Genomic DNA, 17,834 nt, shown 5'->3' with positions numbered 1-17,834 from the left:
CCCAGCCTAAAACCCCAAACATCAAGCAATGCAGATGTAGAAGCACGGTGGCTAGGAAAAACTCCCTAGAAAAGGCAGGAACCTAGGAAGAAACTGTTATGTTTGTTCCTTTAAATAATGACAAACCGGGGCCTAGGTTGAACTACGTTTAATAAACTGATACTTTAGCTAGCAATCTCCTTGTGTAGCCATGCAAGGCATACTTCAACTTCCTCCCCTCGCATAGCCTGCTGGGTAACGTAGTCTTCATGTTATTAACACGTAACAACACAGAAACCTAGAGAGGAACCAGGCTCTGAGGGGTGGCCAGTCCTCCATCACAAACCCTCAATCATATTGATTGCGTTTGCATACATCTCCAGCAGCAGGGCTTATAATAAATATGACTTTCTCTTTGGCCAATATCAGAACTACAGCAGACTCCAGTGCATTATCTGAGAATGATTTATATTGTTCCCACTGCCCACTTTATTGAATGAACAATGGAATAAAGCTTTAATATGCATAATGGGATAAACCAACCGATGGATAAATTAGGGAGGATGCACCACCTGTGGGAGAGAGCACAGGCTATTATATACAAGGCAATTACTTGTAAAATATGGTCAAAATTATAATTGGAAATCTCAGAACTTGGCAATATGACAATACAAAATCTAAATCATACATAGGCTGTGGTAGCCTATGATGTCCGTTGTGCTATGTCAACAGTCCTTTGAGCTCTCTGTGGTATTTTGGGCACTGTGGGCTACTTACAGTGGCAGACTGTCCACCTCAACAGCAACAGAATAATACAATGAATTATATATGGAAGCATAGACACCGGAAGTAGTTGGGGGGGGGGTGTTGAGAATGTTTTGCACTGCAGAAAGACCCAGTGCACTACTTTGTTTTTTAAATTAATACTTTTTTAAATTCTGACTTTTCAGGGGGTGTAGCACCCTCAGCACCTCTACTTCTTATGTCTGGAAGTTAAGCAACGATTTACCAATTCTTTATGGATGGCTCCACGACTTGGGTGTCACTCCTGTCCCCAGTTAAAATAGCCAACTGTCGTGAACAATGACTTCAGTTGCAGCATGCATATTCATTTGATGAATCAGTTATTGCAAAGGACAAGGAGGTCGGAAGAACTAGCGCATGAATACACTGAAGTAAAGAACACGAATGAGAAGTTCGGTGACTGCCGCGTCTCTTCTGTGCAATCCAGAATAAGAAGCTATGGCACTAGACTGTACATCGCTGACAAAACTAACCCTTGTTTTATGTGTGGCAGGTAAGTGTGATTTGATCAATTATATATAATAGCTAATGCTATTTGTTGTTTTTCTTTTGTTTGCTGTTTTTTTTAATTACATATTTACGCAATATGCCTCCCTGGCGCACTTCGCATTCTTTGCAGATAGCCGAACCGTCCCAAGTCGTCTACAAATGAGTTACATTGACCTTTTTCGTTTAATGTAGCCTATAACGCTTATTGCGTCATCCAAACGTTTGACCATTACGCAAAACATAAATAATGTGTGCTGTAGAATGAAGCTAAGGATTACTCATATTTTGACATTACACAATTGTCAACTTAATCGATTATTGATGTTATAAAAGTGAAGTGTCCAGCTTTAGGATTTTGTACAGCATTCACACAGAGCATCTGGTCTCTTAGCTTTGGCCATCAGCTTCCTTAGAAATATGTATTTCAAATTATTCTCACTTGGAGCCTACACATGATCATGATGAAAATTAAAATATGTTCCCAAAATACTGGACAAAACAGCTGACCAAGGTGAAGGACATCTGTGCCAAACGGAATGAATCAGCAGCATCAAATGCATGAAGATGCAGTCAAAGTCAACGCAAAGCTTTCTATGAACTGATCTTTATGCGTTTGACCAAAGCTTATTTATTCGGCTTCCCACTGGGCACACACTGGTTGAATCAACGTGATTCCATTGAAATGACATTGAACCAACGTCGAATAGACGTTTAATTGAGGTATGTGCTCAGTGGGTTGGCCCCAATTCACCAACAGGAGGATGGAATTACCAATAGGAGCCTAATTATAGATGGCTCTCCCATTACATTAGTCAGAGAACTCAAATCAAAGGTTATTGCTGAGGAAACCTTGTGCTTTTAAAGGCACAATCTGTGTTTTTTTTGCTACTGTCCAATGGTAATTTAACTGCCATTGGGCACTTTGCTGTTTCACTTTTCTGTCACCCCTGGCAATTTTACCTTGTGTGGGAGCTGGTCTCATTCTCAGTGTCAAAAGAAGTGTGCACTATTGGCTAGAGGAACTAGGAGAGCCCATACAATAGCCTGAGCGTCAGTCTGGTTTGACTTGACAAGGACATCAATGGTGTAGGAAAGAGCAGAAACAGATCTGGGACCCTGAGTTTCCCATAAAGTACTTTGTGCTGTTTGTAATAATTTACACTTTAATCATTAAACTCTCAGACATGAACCATTCAAACCCTCTCCTTGGCTCTGGGACTTAAGAGACAACATTTGGGACTTCTTACAGCTGAGGTAGGCTACCAAGTACCAACCCCCGACCTCAGCCTGACCCTATTGTCCAGGCAGAGGGCACTTCACACCTCTGTGTTAGGGACCAGGTTGCCAGGGAACTCATCTGACTGGGACCAGCCAATCACAGGCCATAGCTGGTGGGGTTACAGTCCCCCACTTCTATCTGAACCGTTTGGTTGAATTCCGGAGTTCCGGAGTTCCGGTTGAGAACACCTCTGTAAACTCCTGGGGCTGCACACCAACTCACCAGCTAGACATTTCTCCACATGGACAATCCTCCACCATTGGACTTCCTAACCTTGTGTTAGTGCATAGATGACCATGTAAGTGGACATTGAGTGGCTTAGCGCTCATTTACAGACAGCGATGAGACCGCCTACAGGGAGGAGGTTGGAGCCCTGGCAGAGTGGAACTTTGGACCCTCTCCACTGCAGCCCCATCAATGTCAATAGGTGGTGAGCTGTAGTTGATGAACAGCATTCTCACAGGTGTCCAAGTGGGATAGGACAGTGTTCAGAACACTGGCGATTGTGTAATCTGTGGATCTGTTGGGTCGGTATGCACATTCTAATGGGTCCAGGGTTTCAGGTAAGGTGGAGCTAATGTGGTCCTTGTCCAGCCTCTCAAAGCACTTCATGATGAAAGAAGTGCGTGCTACTGGTAGAGCGATAGTCATTTAGGCAGGTTACCTTTGTTTGCTCGGGTACAGGGACAATGGTGAACATCTTGAAGCATGTGGGGATGACAGACTGGGACAGTCTATTCTGGTAGTCCATACTGGTCAGGTTAGGATGTTTCATACAAGACCTGGGTTCAAATAGTACTTGATGTCTCTAAAATACTTGAAGCTGCATTTGATTGAGCTTGCCTAGTGCAATGGAATGGTCCCAAAAGTGCAAACCTTGCCTATCCGGTACTCCAGGCAGGCTCAATCAAACGGTTATTAACAAAGGGTATTTTAATCAAGATCTTCGGCCGTATGCATCAAGCGTCTCAGAGTAGGAGTGGTGATCTGGGATCTGGTGCCCCCTGTCCATGTAATCGTATTTTTTGTGATCTAAAAGGCTAAACTGATCCTAAATCATCACTCCTACTCTTAGAAGCTTGATACATTTACCCACTGTTTCATAAACTTGCTGCATCCCTGATCGCTTCCAACAACTACACTACAATCTGATGACATGTTCCTTCCCTCTGAGGCAGCCCATGGCTTTCCCCCAGTGAGCGGCTGCAGCGGTGCCTACGGGAGGGCCATTCCCTCACTTAGCGGCTGCAGCGGTGCCTATGGAAGGGCCATCTCTGACTTCTGTGTGACCAAGTTCACTGTGGACATGGAGGCCCTGGACCAGAGGCTGTGGTGCAGCTGGCCCGACACCTTTCAGTCAGTATAATCTATATTAGTCACCTCATCCTAAATACAAATAAAGTTGAGTTCAATTACATTTACTTGAATTATGTTCGCAATTGAAAAATGTAATCTTTGTTTGTCACTGTATTATTTGGCTGCCCTTGCAACTGATGCTCTACCAGTTTAGCAGAGGCCCTTGTCTTTATAATATCTTTCCATCTGGAGAGCTTACCTATGTTTACATGTCTATCACCATCAGACACAGAGATACAGTGCCTTGCAAAAGTATTCATCCCCCTGGGCGTTTTTCCTATTTTGTTACAACCTGTAATTTACAACCTGTAATTTAAATGGATTTTTATTTGGATTTCATGTAATGGACATACACAAAATAGTCAGAATTGGTGAAGTGAAATGAAAAAATAACTTGATAAAAAATTTTGAAAAAATAAACAACGGAAAAGTGGTGCGTGCATATGTATTCACCCCCTTTTGCTATGAAGCCACTAAATAAGATCTGGTGCAACCAATTACCTTCAGAAGTCACATAATTAGTTAAATAAAGTCCACCTGTGCGCAATCTAAGTGTCACATGATCTGTCACATGATCTCAGTATATATACACCTGTTCTGAAAGGCCCCAGAGTCTGCAACACCACTAAGCAAGGGGCACCACCAAGCAAGTGGCACCATGAAGACCAAGGAGTTCTCCAAACAGGTCAGGGACAAAGTTGTGGAGAAGTACAGATCAGGGTTGGGTTATGAAAAAATATCAGAAACTTTGAACATCCCACGGAGCACCATTAAATCCATTATTAAAAAATGAAAGAATATGGCACCACAACAAACCTGCCAAGAGAGTGCCGCCCACCAAAACTCACGGACCAGGCAAGGAGAGCATTAATCAGAGAGGCAACAAAGAGACCAAAGATAACCCTGAAGGAGCTGCAAAGCTCCACAGCGGAGATTGGAGTATCTGTCGATAGGACCACTTTTAGCCGTACACTCCACAGAGCTGGGCTTTACGGAAGAGTGGCCAGAAAAAAGCCATTGCTTAAAGAAAAAAATAAGCAAACACGTTTGGTGTTCACCAAAAGCCATGTGGGAGACTCCCCAAACATATGGAAGAAGGTACTCTGGTCAGATGAGACTAAAATTGAGCTTTTTGGCCATCAAGGAAAACGCTATGTCTGGTGTAAACCCAACACCTCTCTTCACCCCGAGAACACCATCCCCACAGTGAAGCATGATGGTGGCAGCATCATGCTGTGGGGATGTTTTTCATCGGCAGGGACTGGGAAACTGGTCAGAATTGAAGGAATGATGGATGGCGCTAAATGCAGGGAAATTCTTGAGGGAAACCTGTTTCAGTCTTCCAGAGATTTGAGACTGGGACGGAGGTTCACCTTCCAGCAGGACAATGACCCTAAGCATACTGCTAAAGCAACACTCGAGTGGTGTAAGGGGAAACATTTAAATGTCTTGGAATGGCCTAGTCAAAGCCCAGACCTCTATCCAATTGAGAATCTGTGGTATGACTTAAAGATTGCTGTACACCAGGGGAACCCATCCAACTTGAAGGAGCTGGAGTTGTTTTGCCTTGAAGAATGGGCAATAATCCCAGTGGCTAGATGTGCCAAGCTTATAGAGACAAACCCCAAGAGACTTGCAGCTGTAATTGCTTCAAAAGGTGGCTCTACAAAATATTGACTTTGTGGGGGTGAATAGTTATGCACACTCAAGTTCTGTTTTTTTTGTCTTATTTCTTGTTTGTTTCACAATACAAATTATTTTGCATCTTCAAAGTGGTAGGCATGTTGTGTAAATGAAATGATACAAACCCCCCAAAAATCCATTTTAATTCCACGTTGTAAAATAGGAAAAATGCCAAGGGGGTGAAAACTTTTGCAAGCCACTGTAGAAGGATTCCTCATAGGAATGTTCCTGTGATGTGCAAGGAATGTTTCCAAGAGACCATTCCCTTAATGTGAAATCGAATTGACCCAGAACGAGGTTACCATGTTGTCAGAACTTAAGATATTAATGTTCTAGACACGTTTAATCGGAACGTGGCAAAAACATTAATGTGTCCAGTTTTTTTAGGGTTAGGAGACTATTCCACCAACGTTCCACCAAACATACACAGAACATGGTTGCCACGTTCTCAGAACATAAGATATTCATGTTTTAGACACGTTTCATGGGAACGTTGCAAGAACATGCGTCCCAAAAAAAGGCCTTACTGTTGCAAAGCCAATCAGGGCCCTGATTGGTGAACCACTGATCCGTTCAGAGGTCTTTGTCTGTTGGCAAAGTTAAGGATACTCACACATACAGTGGTTTTAACATACCATGTATTCAACTTACATATCTGACACACTTTGACATACATGATTACATTGTGCATGTTCATTTATACAGTAATTATTATTCAACATGTCCTCAACTGGGATTTGAACTCACAACCTTTTGGTTCACAGTACTTGGATCTTCCTGCTATACCACCATATATCAGTTAATCTGACTATTCTTTTATTATTGATTTTATTTACTTATTTCAGCAATTTAAGGACTTTCTGTATAGTTATCTAATGTTGGTGGGGCATATCAAGTTTGAGTGTACTTTTAACAGAGCTGAGATTTACTTCAAAGTACATTCACCCTATTGCTTATACCTATCAAGTTGTTTCAGAGCTACACAAGTGCCTAGGGAGGAGGGGTTAGTCTTTCTTCTGGACAGGGCCTAACTATACTGGCCCAATAAGTACATGCAAGAACATTCCTGTGTCCAGTTTTCTGAGGCTATAATTAAAACAGTTTCATATCCCCCTCCAACATTAGACAACTATCAAATCAATGATGAGAGAATAGTCAAATTAACTGATAACTGACATAGACATGGTGGTGTAGCAGCCAGATCTGAATGTCGTGAACCATGATGTTGTGCGTTCAAATCAAAGGTGAGAACAATGTAATCATGTATGTCCAAGTGTGTCAAATATGTAAGTTGAAAACACTATGCTAGGAGCACTGTGTGTGTCTAAACTTGCCAACAGACAGCTGTGAATGGATCTGTGGTTCACCAATCAGGGCCTTGATGGGCAATAGTAACAAGGTGTGACATGTAATTAACCTTTTTTTCTTTTGGGAGAACGTTTCTTTGGGACCATCAGGCGATGTCCTGACAACTGATATACAGAAATGTTCTTGCAGCGTTCCCATGAAACATGTCTAGAACATTAATATCTTACATTCTGAGAACATGGCAACCATATTCTGTGGATGTTTGGTGGGACGTTGATAGAATATTCTCCTAACCCTCAGAAAACTGGACACAGGAATGTTCTTGCAACGTTCTCATGAAACGTGTCTAGAACATTCATGTTATATATTCTGAAAATATTGTAACCATGTTCTAGATAAGTTCTGCTTGAAATTAAGGGAATGTTCTCCTAACGTTATCACCAAAACATGCTAAAAATGATTTTGTTAACATAGATAGAATTTCCCCCTGACTAACGGAAAGCTGGACACTCAAACATTAGGAAAACATTATGGGTAACATTACAACATTTTTGATTTCTCTCTCCCTAGAATTGTTAGCTGGGTAGAAAGGGAAGACGAGAGAGTGAAGGAGGAGAGGGAGGGAGGGAGAAGGGGGAGTGGGAGGGAGGGAGAGAGAGAAGAGGGAGGGAGGGAGAGAGAGAAGGGGGAGAGGGAGGGAGGGAGAGAGAGAAGGGGGAGTGGGAGGGAGGGAGAAGGGGGAGTGGGAGGGAGGGAGAGAGAGAAGAGGGAGTGGGTGGGAGAGAGAGAAGGGGAGAGGGAGGGAGGGAGGGAGAGAGAGAAGGGGAGAGGGAGGGAGGGAGAGAGAGAAGGGGAGTGGGAGGGAGTGAGAGAGAGAATGGGAAGTGGGAGGGAGGGAGAGAGAGAAGGGGGAGTGGGAGGGAGGGAGAGAGAGAAGGGGAGAGGGAGGGAGGGAGAGAGAGAAGGGGGAGAGGGAGGGAGAGACAGAGTGAAGGAGGGAGAGGGAGGGAGGGAGAGAGAGAGAAGGGGGAAAGGGAGGGAGGGAGAGAGAGGAGGGAGAGAGAGAAGGGGGAGAGGGAGGGAGGGAGAGAGAATGGGGAGAGGGAGGGAGGGAGAGAGAGAAGGGGAGAGGGAAGGAGGGAGAGAGAGAAGGGAGAGAGGAGGTAGGGAGGGAGAGAAGGGGGAGAGGGAGGGAGAGGGAGGGAGGGACAGAGAGAAGGGGAGAGGGAGGGAGGGAGAGAGAGAGAAGGGGAGAGGGAGGGAGGGAGGGAGAGAGAGAGTGAAGGAGGGAGAGGAGGGAGGGAGAGAGAGGGGGAGAGAGAGAAGGGGAGAGGGAGGGAGGGAGAGAGTGAAGGAGGGAGAGGAGGGAGGGAGAGAGAGAGAGAAGGGGGAGAGGGAGGAAGGGAGAGAGAGAAGGGGGAGAGGGAAGGAGGGAGAGAGAGAAGGAGGGAGAGGGAGGGAGGGAGGGAGGGAGAGAGAGATTTAGTGAGCAGGTCAAATCTGTTTTGCGTGTGGAAAGAACAAGCGGAGTGGAAGAGGAAGAGAGAGATTGAGAAAGAGACAGAACTTTGCATAAACAAATATTTTCCCAACCAGCCCCTCTGGTCTTGGCTTTGGGTTTAGGGCACACACTGATGTTGTGCAAGGTGACACCAGTACACAGGTTCTGGGTGGCTGTCTACCATGGGGACACAGGGTTATACAGTGTGTGTGTGTTCAATATGAGCACGGCCAGCTCAGGACCACATGCCCTATTAGAAGTTGAACAGTAGCCACCTTTGGGGTTTCCAGTGTCAAAGAGAGTTGGAAATTACACTGAATTCATGTATGCTCTTCTAGAACAAAGTTTCCAATTAAGAATACATTTAGAAAAAACACTGCCAAGGCTTTATGCTATGAGTCATTCATTTAATCAACTTTATTCAGTCAAAACACCTCTGATATTATCAGGAAACCAAAGGCACTCCAGTGTGTCTTAGCTCTAATTATATTCAGTCAGTCATGCTGGTCTGTAGCTCCCCTGGTATGATATTGGGAGTTCCAGTGCTGGTATGACTCCTCTCTAACCCCCTACCACCTAGCTATGGTAGTTATATTTAGCTGTATGGTATGTCCCCTCTCTAACCCCCTACCACCTAGCTATGGTAGTTATATTTAGCTGTATGGTATGACTCCTCTCTAACCCCCTACCACCTAGCTATGGTAGTTATATTTAGCTGTATGGTATGACTCCTCTCTAACCCCCTACCACCTAGCTATGGTAGTTATATTTAGCTGTATGGTATGACTCCTCTCTAACCCCCTACCACCTAGCTATGGTAGTTATATTTAGCTGTATGGTATGACTCCTCCCTAACCCCCTACCACCTAGCTATGGTAGTTATATTTAGCTGTATGGTATGACTCCTCTCTAACCCCCTACCACCTAGCTATGGTAGTTATGCCCACCAGTAATTCAAGCTGTTAGTTTGCCTTTTCCCACTCCGTCAGTTGGAGACCACAAGTGAAACAGATCTGTTTTCAAAGAGACACTTTTCAGACATCTGGCCTGTTTTGTGGAATGGCTATTTTGATGCCCCCCCCAATAATAAATATATTAAAATAAAACTAACATATTTAAAAGTTAGAGTCAGTTTTCCCATGCTGCCCCCTAGTTTCAGTGTTTTATCTCCCCCTGCAGGCCTTACGAGGAACTGACCAACTGCACATTTTTCGTGGCCCTCAAGATGCACTGCTTCTGGCCCAACCGGCTGATAGACGAACTCTTCATCCGCCTCCACCGGGACTACTTTCATGACTGCGCTCTGACCGGCAGGCTGCTTCGCGACCCTCCTATAAGTATCCTGGGGACTTTCATTGGAGTGCCTGTGCTGGTCACTCTGCTCATGACTGCCCTAGTAGTGTGGAGGGGTAAACGCTGTCAGGGAATCGTGTAACTGTCTCATCCTGGGTGAAGGTGCCCCGGGGTACAGAATACAGATCTAGAATCAGTTTGCCCTGCCAAAATTCTAACCTGAACCATTAGCGGAGGAAACGCAAAACTGACCCGAGTCCAGCTTCTAGGGATCAACCTGAGCTCTTGGAGATGTTTGTTTGATAGGGTAGACATGATGGAGGGGACACTGAACTGGGACAAATGACAAGCAGAGATATCCAACAGCATACTAAGACTGTGATCTCTCTGTGATGTTTGTTATTTGATGGACACTGGTAGTATGGGTGAAGGACCTTTCAGAAGCCTACTTCTGAAACAAAGCAAAGGCTATTTAAGCTTGTACTGTGGCTCATCAATAGCTCTAGAAATTCCAATTGAAAACATGCATTGTATTGTTGTAAACCACAAATTGGCCAACCAAGAGAGGGCTAATGTGGGGTAGGGCAGGGAGTACAGTATTGGTAGAGTGTATGACCTTGTATGTCAAAATCAATGCAACGACATCTAAAATGTAGCTTTGGGCATATTGGACACCAGCCAAAGTCTTTACATGAACTGATTGGATGTATATAAAGTGTTTCACAGAAAAGGCTTTATTTGATTTAGATCTCCATGCCCAGTAGCCACGCCCTTTAATAAAAAACAAACATTAATATACTTTATCAGAATATGTTGTCTTCTATTCTACCATTTTAAATGTAAAATGCTTCATTTCACAACTGAACACATCTTAACTTGGTATCTGGCACTGTAAACAAACGCTTCCTAGCATCAAGGAAGGGACGAGAGGACGAGCTATCAGCTAGGGAGGAGACTAGTTAGCTAGCTAAATTAGCTTGACGCCGGGGTTTCCAACTAGATAGCACATCCACAAAGTCAAAATTGGCTATATCGTAAAAATTAATGAAAACAAAATTGGTGTTAATGTAAGGTTAGGCATAAGGTTAGCACTGGGGTTAAGGTTAGGTTTAAAATCTAATTTTAAGAAGAGAAAGTGTAGAGATAGGTGGGGGTTATGACTTTTTGACTGTAGTAACTAGTGACGACCGATTGACGGGGATTCCAACCAAAAAGTGTTGCCTTGTGTCTCCAGATGTCTTGTAGCCGGGTATTCCACACCAGCTGCCTTGCGCTTATGGTACAGCTGCTCTGTCTGGAGGCAGTGCCCATCAGTGTGGACAAGACCAAGGTGAACCAGCCGTAGGACAAAGCCTCAGAGCCGCCACCAAGTGTGGACACTGGACTCCACTATGACCGTTATTTCAGGGAAGTCATTGATTTTCTGGAAAAATACCAGCATTTCAGAGAGAAGCTCCATAACACAGATATGGAGGACATCAAGATGGGGAAGCTGGCCAAAGAGCTGGACTTTGTCAGCCACCATGTAAGGACACAACTGGACGAGCTAAAAAGGCAGGAGGTTAGCCGGCTACGGACACTGATCAAAGCCAAGCAAGACATCGAAGGAGGGAACGATATGGCAGTAGACCACCAAGCTCTGCTGAAACAGTTTGAGTACCTGAACCACATGAATCCTCACACCTTTGAAGTGGAGGATCTGGACAGACTCATCAAATCAGCCACAAACGATCTGGAGAACTATGACAAGGAGCGCCATGAGGAGTTCAAGAAGTACGAGATGATGAAAGACCATGAGCGAAGCGAACACCTCAAGACTCTAGATGATGAAGGGAGGAAGAAGGAGGAAGAACATTACGAGGAGATGAAGAAGAAACATGCAGACCATCCCAAAGTCAACCATCCAGGCAGCCAGAATCAGTTCAAAGAGTTGTGGGAGGAAGCAGATGGTCTTGACCCTGAAGATTTTGACCCCAATACCTTTTTCAAGCTGCATGATTCCAATGGAGATGGCTTCTTCGATGAGCAGGAATTGGAGGCGTTGTTTACAAAGGAGCTGGAGAAGATCTATGATCCTACCAATGAAGAGGACGATATGGTGGAGATGGAGGAGGAGCGCCTGCGTATGAGAGAGCACGTCATGAACGAGGTGGACACCAACAACGACAGACTGGTCTCCTTAGAAGAGTTCCTGATTGCCACAAAGAAAAAGGAATTCCTGGAACCAGATAGTTGGGAGACCCTAGAGCAGAACCATGCCTACACAGAGGAGGAGATGAGGTAGTTTGAGGAGCGCCTGGCCCAGCAGGAAGAGGACCTCAACCAGAAAGCATCAGAACTCCAGAAACAGAGGGATGAGTTGGAGAGGCAGCAGGAACAGCTCAACACACAGAAAGTAGAGCTTCAGCAGGCAGTAGAACACATGGAACGGTTGAAAACCCAGAAAGTTGAGCCCCCTCCAGAGGTTCATGTGGTAGGGAATGCTATCCCAGAGCCACAAGGAGAAAACCATCCTTTGCCCCCGGGCCACCAAGATATGTCCCAAAACCACCCGGGTATGAAGCAAGACAACCACCTCCAGAACCAAATACCCCACAACATCCAGGATTTGTCCCAACCACGTCTCCAGGATCTGCCACCAGGCCATCAGGCAGTGCCATAGGGCCAACATGACTTACCATAAGGCCCCCATCAGAACCAGTTCACTCAACCCCAGCTGCCAGATAAAACTCTATAGACAACACCGCTGGCTCCATGGCCCCCCACCCACAGCCCTTTACAGTACTTATATACCTCCAGTCCAGTGTGCAGAGATCCCGTCATATGGGCATGTGTGGCCCCTGTTATCCTGAAAGAGTTAACTGAAAACCAGCTGGAGAACACAGGAGGCGTTTACAGTATCCCTGCCCACTTGTGGATTTCAATTTGAGCCTTCAAGGCCTAGAAATGTTTTATACATACACAGAGTGCATATGCGGTATGTGTATGTGATGTATGGATTGGTCATAGGCCTCCTGTAGCTCAGTTGGTAGAGCATGGCGCTTGCAACGGCAGGGTTGTGGGTTCGATTCCCACGGGGGGCCGGTATGAAAAATGTATGCACTCACTAACTGTAAGTCTCTCTGGATAAGAGCGTCTGCTAAATGACTAAAATGTAACATGTAATTACATAGCCATTACCATTGCATGTACTGTCCCTACAGATAAATGTATCTGATTATGTATTCATTATTATCTATTAATTTGCATACTAGACAGAGAAAAAGAGAAAAAAAATACTAAAATGAAAAAAGTGAAATAAAAATATCATTTTTGATATCCATTTGTTTTGATATCAATATGATATTAATTTGATATCCAAACATGAATGAGAACAGAACTTAACTGGCTGCCTGACCAACTCCCTCCCACCTGAGGAGTGTAGACCATCAATCTAGTACCATAACTATCAGATTCAGTACTCCAACGTCACACATCCCAATAGACACACCTGTGTAGAGGAGGATCAAAAATACTTTACAATATGAACCAGTGGAGGCTGCTGAGGGGAGGTACGGCTCATAGTAATGGCCGGAACGGAGCGAATGGAATGGCATCAAATACTTGGAAACCATGTTTTTGATGTATTTGATACCATTCCACTGATTCCGCTCCAGTCGTTACCATAAACCCATTCTCCCCAATTAAGGTGACACCAGCCTCCTCTTATATGAACCATTCAAAAACACCAGCTATTCTCATACTGTTTGGTGGGCAGAATGAGAAGGCACACACACACACACACGCACACACACACACACACACTCTTACACACATTTTCCTTGTTTTAATTTTAGGTACACAAAGGCAGTGAATGAGTCAGCACACCAGCGGGCCCTGGGTCTCACTGAAGGAGAATGGAAGAAATTAAATGATTAAGTTAAAGGCCGCTTTGATTGACAGCTCACCTTAACACAAGTGGCAGAATATAGTCCCAAGGCCGGCTCGCCAAAGCAATGGGGTTATTAATCTCAATGTGATTGCAGTAAATGGACATGAATTGAAGCCTGGGCCCAGAGCAATAGCAATATGGCCACTGTCAGCTCCCTGTAGAGAAGGTGTGATCTATTCTGTACCCAGCTGAACTGTTCACGTGGTGTGTGTGTGTGTGTGTGTGTGTGTGTGTGTGTGTGTGTGTGTGTGTGTGTGTGTGTGTGTGTGTGTGTGTGTGTGAAACAGGCCAGATGACATGGCTGGATGGGCTTAATAAGTGAAACCTCACAGTAACATCTCACCTACAGTGATATAGCCTAAAGGAGTATGTAGAGACCACAGGAGGCTGGTGACACCTTAATTGGGGAGAACGGGTTTGTGGTAATGACTGGAGCGGAATCAGTGGAATGGTATCAAATACATCAAACACATGGTTTCCTTGTGTTTGATACCATTCCATTTGCTCTGTTCCAGACATTATGAGCCGTTCTCCCCTCAGCTGCCTCCTGTTATAGAGATCAAATCAAATCAAATCAAATCTTATTGGTCACATGCGCCGAATACAACAGGTGCAGACATTACAGTGAAATGCTTACTTACAGCCCTTAACCAACAGTGCATTTATTTTTTAACAAAAAAAGTAAAAATAAAACAACAACAAAAAAAGTGTTGAGAAAAAAAAGATGTAGCCTAAAGGACTATATAGCCTAAAATAGCCTAATAACACCTTACAAACACGGTCACCTATTGAGACGAATCTAATAGAGTGGTAAGTGATTGTAATGAGTTATAGGAATGCAATCAGAAAACATTAGCCAGTGAGTTTGCCATGTTTCATTGAATCCAGGAAGATGGTACGGTAGACATCTGACATTACATCTGAAGAGGAGGAACAGAACTGATATAAAGGACCTGGGGGGTATTCAATAGGAACCAAAAAGAAGCAAACAGGCCCAAACGGGGAGGGAATAACCTGAACTCCAATAAGAAAGGCTCATTTACTAAAGGTTTTGCTACAGTGTGCACTAATGAATACAACCCTGTAGTCTCAGGGAAGCTACTTCAGAGAAGGCTTGTTGAGCGTTCCCATGTTGAGGCCGGGAGTCAGAGTTTAGTGGGTCAGGTATACCCAGGTCACTATGAGTTGTGGCAATGAGTTGGGGCTATGAGGTGGGGTTATGAGGTGGGTCTATGAGGTGGGTCTATGAGTTGGGGCTATGAGTTGGAGCTATGAGTTGGGACTATGAGTTGGGACTATGAGTTGAAGCTATGAGTTGGGTCTATGAGTTGGAGTTATGAGTTGGGACTATGAGTTGGGGCTATGAGGTGGGGCTATGAGTTGGGGCTATGAGTTGGAGCTATGAGTTGGGACTATGAGTTGGGACTATGAGTTGGAGCTATGAGTTGGGACTATGAGTTGCAGCTATGAGTTGGGACTATGAGTTGGGGCTATGAGTTGGGTCTATGAGTTGGGACTATGAGTTGGGTTTATGAGTTGGGACTATGAGTTGCAGCTATGAGGTGGGGCTATGAGTTGCAGCTATGAGTTGGGTCTATGAGTTGGGACTATGAGGTGGGGCTATGAGTTGGGGCTATGAGGTGGGGCTATGAGTTGGGGCTATGAGTTGGGGCTATGAGTTGGGGCTATGAGTTGGGATTATGAGTTGGGTCTATGATGTGGGGCTATGACGTGGGGCTATGAGTTGGGTGTATGAGTTGCAGCTATGAGTTGGGGCTATGAGTTGGGTCTATGAGTTGGGGCTATGAGTTGGGACTATGAGTTGGGACTATGAGTTGGGGCTATGAGTTGGGTCTATGAGGTGGGGCTATGAGTTGGGGCTATGAGTTGGGTCTATGAGGTGGGGCTATAAGTTGGGTCTATGAGGTGGGGCTATGAGGTGGGGCTATGAGGTGGGTAATGAGGTGGGGTAGGGAAAGTATTACTTTATTCTGCCACTAGGGGCACCATGTGGCATTTCAGATGGTGAGACCTCACCACTGTCAGAGACTTGACTCCTGCCAGGCAGGTTCTCAATCATATTCCTCTGCCACACACATGCACGCACGCACACCAGCCTTAACACTCAGAGGGACACCGAGGGAGCGCGTGTAAGCTCATTCGTAAGAGGTTGGAGACATCAGACTCCCTCCAGTGTTCAGAAAGCAATCCACTGTAATTACCAGTTACAGTTACTATTACAGTAAACCAGAGAAGACTATTGTATTTTAACAAGCTATTTCTTTATAAAACAAGAAATTATTGAGTTCATCGGGTATCCAGACTATTCTGAAACATCTTCTTTAGGTGATATTGGAGTTCATGTGGGTACACTTTTCATTTTGACTTTATTGATGGGCTAATGATTTAAGTTGAATGTAATATGTGGTCTTATTTGTTGGAATGTTATTATTTAAAAAAAAGTATTATTCTTTACCATTGAACGCAACACAAAACATCAAGTGAAGACACGGGTCTGTGGGTATTGCTGCTTCGTTGCCCCAGAACAGGCTGCAGCAGGTTTGCAGGCCAGCCAGTAGAAATACTTGACCACCACTGTGATCTCTGTTTCTGGACTCGACTCCCCCATTACAGACAGCAACCTAGGACAGAAGAGGAGGAGTGGAACAGAGTGAGTGATAGTCAAAGAAGATGGTCATCAGGTCACTAAGTCTTTCTTAGAGATGAGAAATTCAACTCGGGGCTCAATTTAAACCAACCCGCACTGCAGTATTTATGGAATTTTGTAAAAAATAATAATAATAGATAGTTGCTTCCAGTGTTCATAATTGTGATAGAAGTGTGCAGACAGTAGTTTTCAAAAATGGAGTAAACATTGCTAAAGGCACGTTCAATTTAATTGACCCACTACATTTTTAGCACATGAATGCTGAAGCTCACCTGTTCCTGAACTCCTGGGATAACCTGTGGGCTTCCACTGGATCCTGCTTCAGCAAGGCCCGAAAGCTAGAGAAGGTCTCCACCATGCCAATGTAGCCACTCAGAGGCATTGGTCTCCTCACCCGCAGACACTCATGCCTGGAGAGAGCAATGCAAAAACACTGAACACCAGCAGAATACTATTTTATGCTAAGCTAGGCAAGGCCAGGCTAAGCTAGGCTATTCTACGCTAGGCTAAGCGACGCTATTCTATGATACTCTAGGCCAGGCTACGCTATGCTAGGCTAAGCTATGCTATTCTATGATACTCTAGGCTAGGCTATGCTACACTACGCTAGGCTATGCTAGCCTATGCTAGTATACTATTATAGTTACAGTAGATACAGAGCCGGCAAGATATAGCAGTCTTTGGGTACCTTGGCTTTTCAGCAGCACTCACCACTCTTTGTCTGGGTACGGGCATGAGTCATACATCTGTTTGTAGAGAGGGACAGTGGTAGTACCTAAGTGGGCACTGCGAAATGGCAGCAGGATCTTGTAGAACTGGAGGGGGACATGAATAAGGTAGTATTACTTTCCCGTTGTTTTCATACTCTGAAGCCACAAAGATTGCACACTTCATAGAAGGCCAGATCCCAGTGTACATTGAACTCAGAGAGTGTTACATTTAACACTGTCACAGAGTACATATGAGTCCCAATGATCCAGTGTTGAAATTGTTAATTTAACACTGAGATAGTGGGACTTCTATACATAGTCAGTTGGTCAGTTGATTGTCTGTAATGTTGTTTCCTGCTGGAGCAGCCTACTACTTTTAATTATCTTATAAATTCAATCAATTCCTCAGTGGTTTGGTATCTGACCTGTTGACAGATGTCAGTAAGAGTGTGGGAGTGTTTTCCGTACTCCAGGTCCATGTCCAGGGTATAACTGATCAGGGCCAGACAACCTCTTGGCCTCAGCAGCCTGTCTGCCTCCTGGAGGAACCGTGGACGGTTGAACCAGTGGGCCGCGGTCATGGACGTCACCAAGTCAGCCCCGCCGTCAGCAAACGGTAGCTCCTCTGCAGGACACTGCCTGTGGGGTTATGGGAGATGTGACGATAATGGAACCACACTGGTTAAATGGTTACACATTTTGGACGTTTAATTGGTGATATTTGGACCTCAAAGTGTGTCTGAGTTAGTTATGTTGCTAGTTAAAACTACAGGGATGTTTCAATGATAATTACACCTAAATAATAAGAAGGAATGAATGAATACTTTATTGTC

General features: G+C 44.6%; 1 protein-coding gene and 2 pseudogenes across 2 annotated transcripts; 2 read left to right on the top strand and 1 right to left on the bottom strand.

The window, feature by feature from the left end:
* Positions 1–846: 846 nt before the first annotated feature.
* LOC121562201 (receptor activity-modifying protein 1) lies at positions 847–10,495 on the top strand. Of its 2 annotated transcripts, XM_045214025.1 has the most exons (3): positions 851–1,276; positions 3,730–3,907; positions 9,579–10,495. In XM_045214025.1, the coding sequence occupies exons 1-3, from the start codon at positions 1,222–1,224 to the stop codon at positions 9,832–9,834; spliced, it is 489 nt and encodes a 162-aa protein (XP_045069960.1). In that variant the 5' UTR covers positions 851–1,221; the 3' UTR covers positions 9,835–10,495. The 2 variants fall into 2 exon arrangements, with proteins under 2 accessions (XP_045069961.1, XP_045069960.1); XM_045214026.1 differs by lacking the exon at positions 3,730–3,907 and having other exon boundaries at positions 847–1,276.
* A 78-nt stretch (positions 10,496–10,573) lies between these two features.
* LOC121563327 lies at positions 10,574–12,773 on the top strand (annotated as a pseudogene).
* Positions 12,774–14,426: 1,653 nt separating this feature from the next.
* Positions 14,427–17,834, bottom strand: part of LOC121563326 — a 4,459-nt pseudogene continuing 1,051 nt past the window's right edge.

This window comes from Coregonus clupeaformis, unplaced genomic scaffold (assembly GCF_020615455.1).
Source record: "Coregonus clupeaformis isolate EN_2021a unplaced genomic scaffold, ASM2061545v1 scaf0183, whole genome shotgun sequence".
In the NCBI taxonomy this organism is placed as follows: domain Eukaryota; kingdom Metazoa; phylum Chordata; class Actinopteri; order Salmoniformes; family Salmonidae; genus Coregonus; species Coregonus clupeaformis.
Note: the sequence above shows the minus strand (reverse complement) of the source record. Positions and strands in the feature narration are given on the sequence as shown.

Coding starts and splice junctions, on each gene's coding strand:
- LOC121562201 (XM_045214025.1), top strand. CDS start 1,222: ATGGCACTAGACTGTACATCGCTGACAAAACTAACCCTTGTTTTATGT. Junction 1,277..3,729: donor CCTTGTTTTATGTGTGGCAG/GTAAGTGTGATT, acceptor CCTCTGAGGCAG/CCCATGGCTTTCCCCCAGTG. Junction 3,908..9,578: donor AGCTGGCCCGACACCTTTCA/GTCAGTATAATC, acceptor CTCCCCCTGCAG/GCCTTACGAGGAACTGACCA.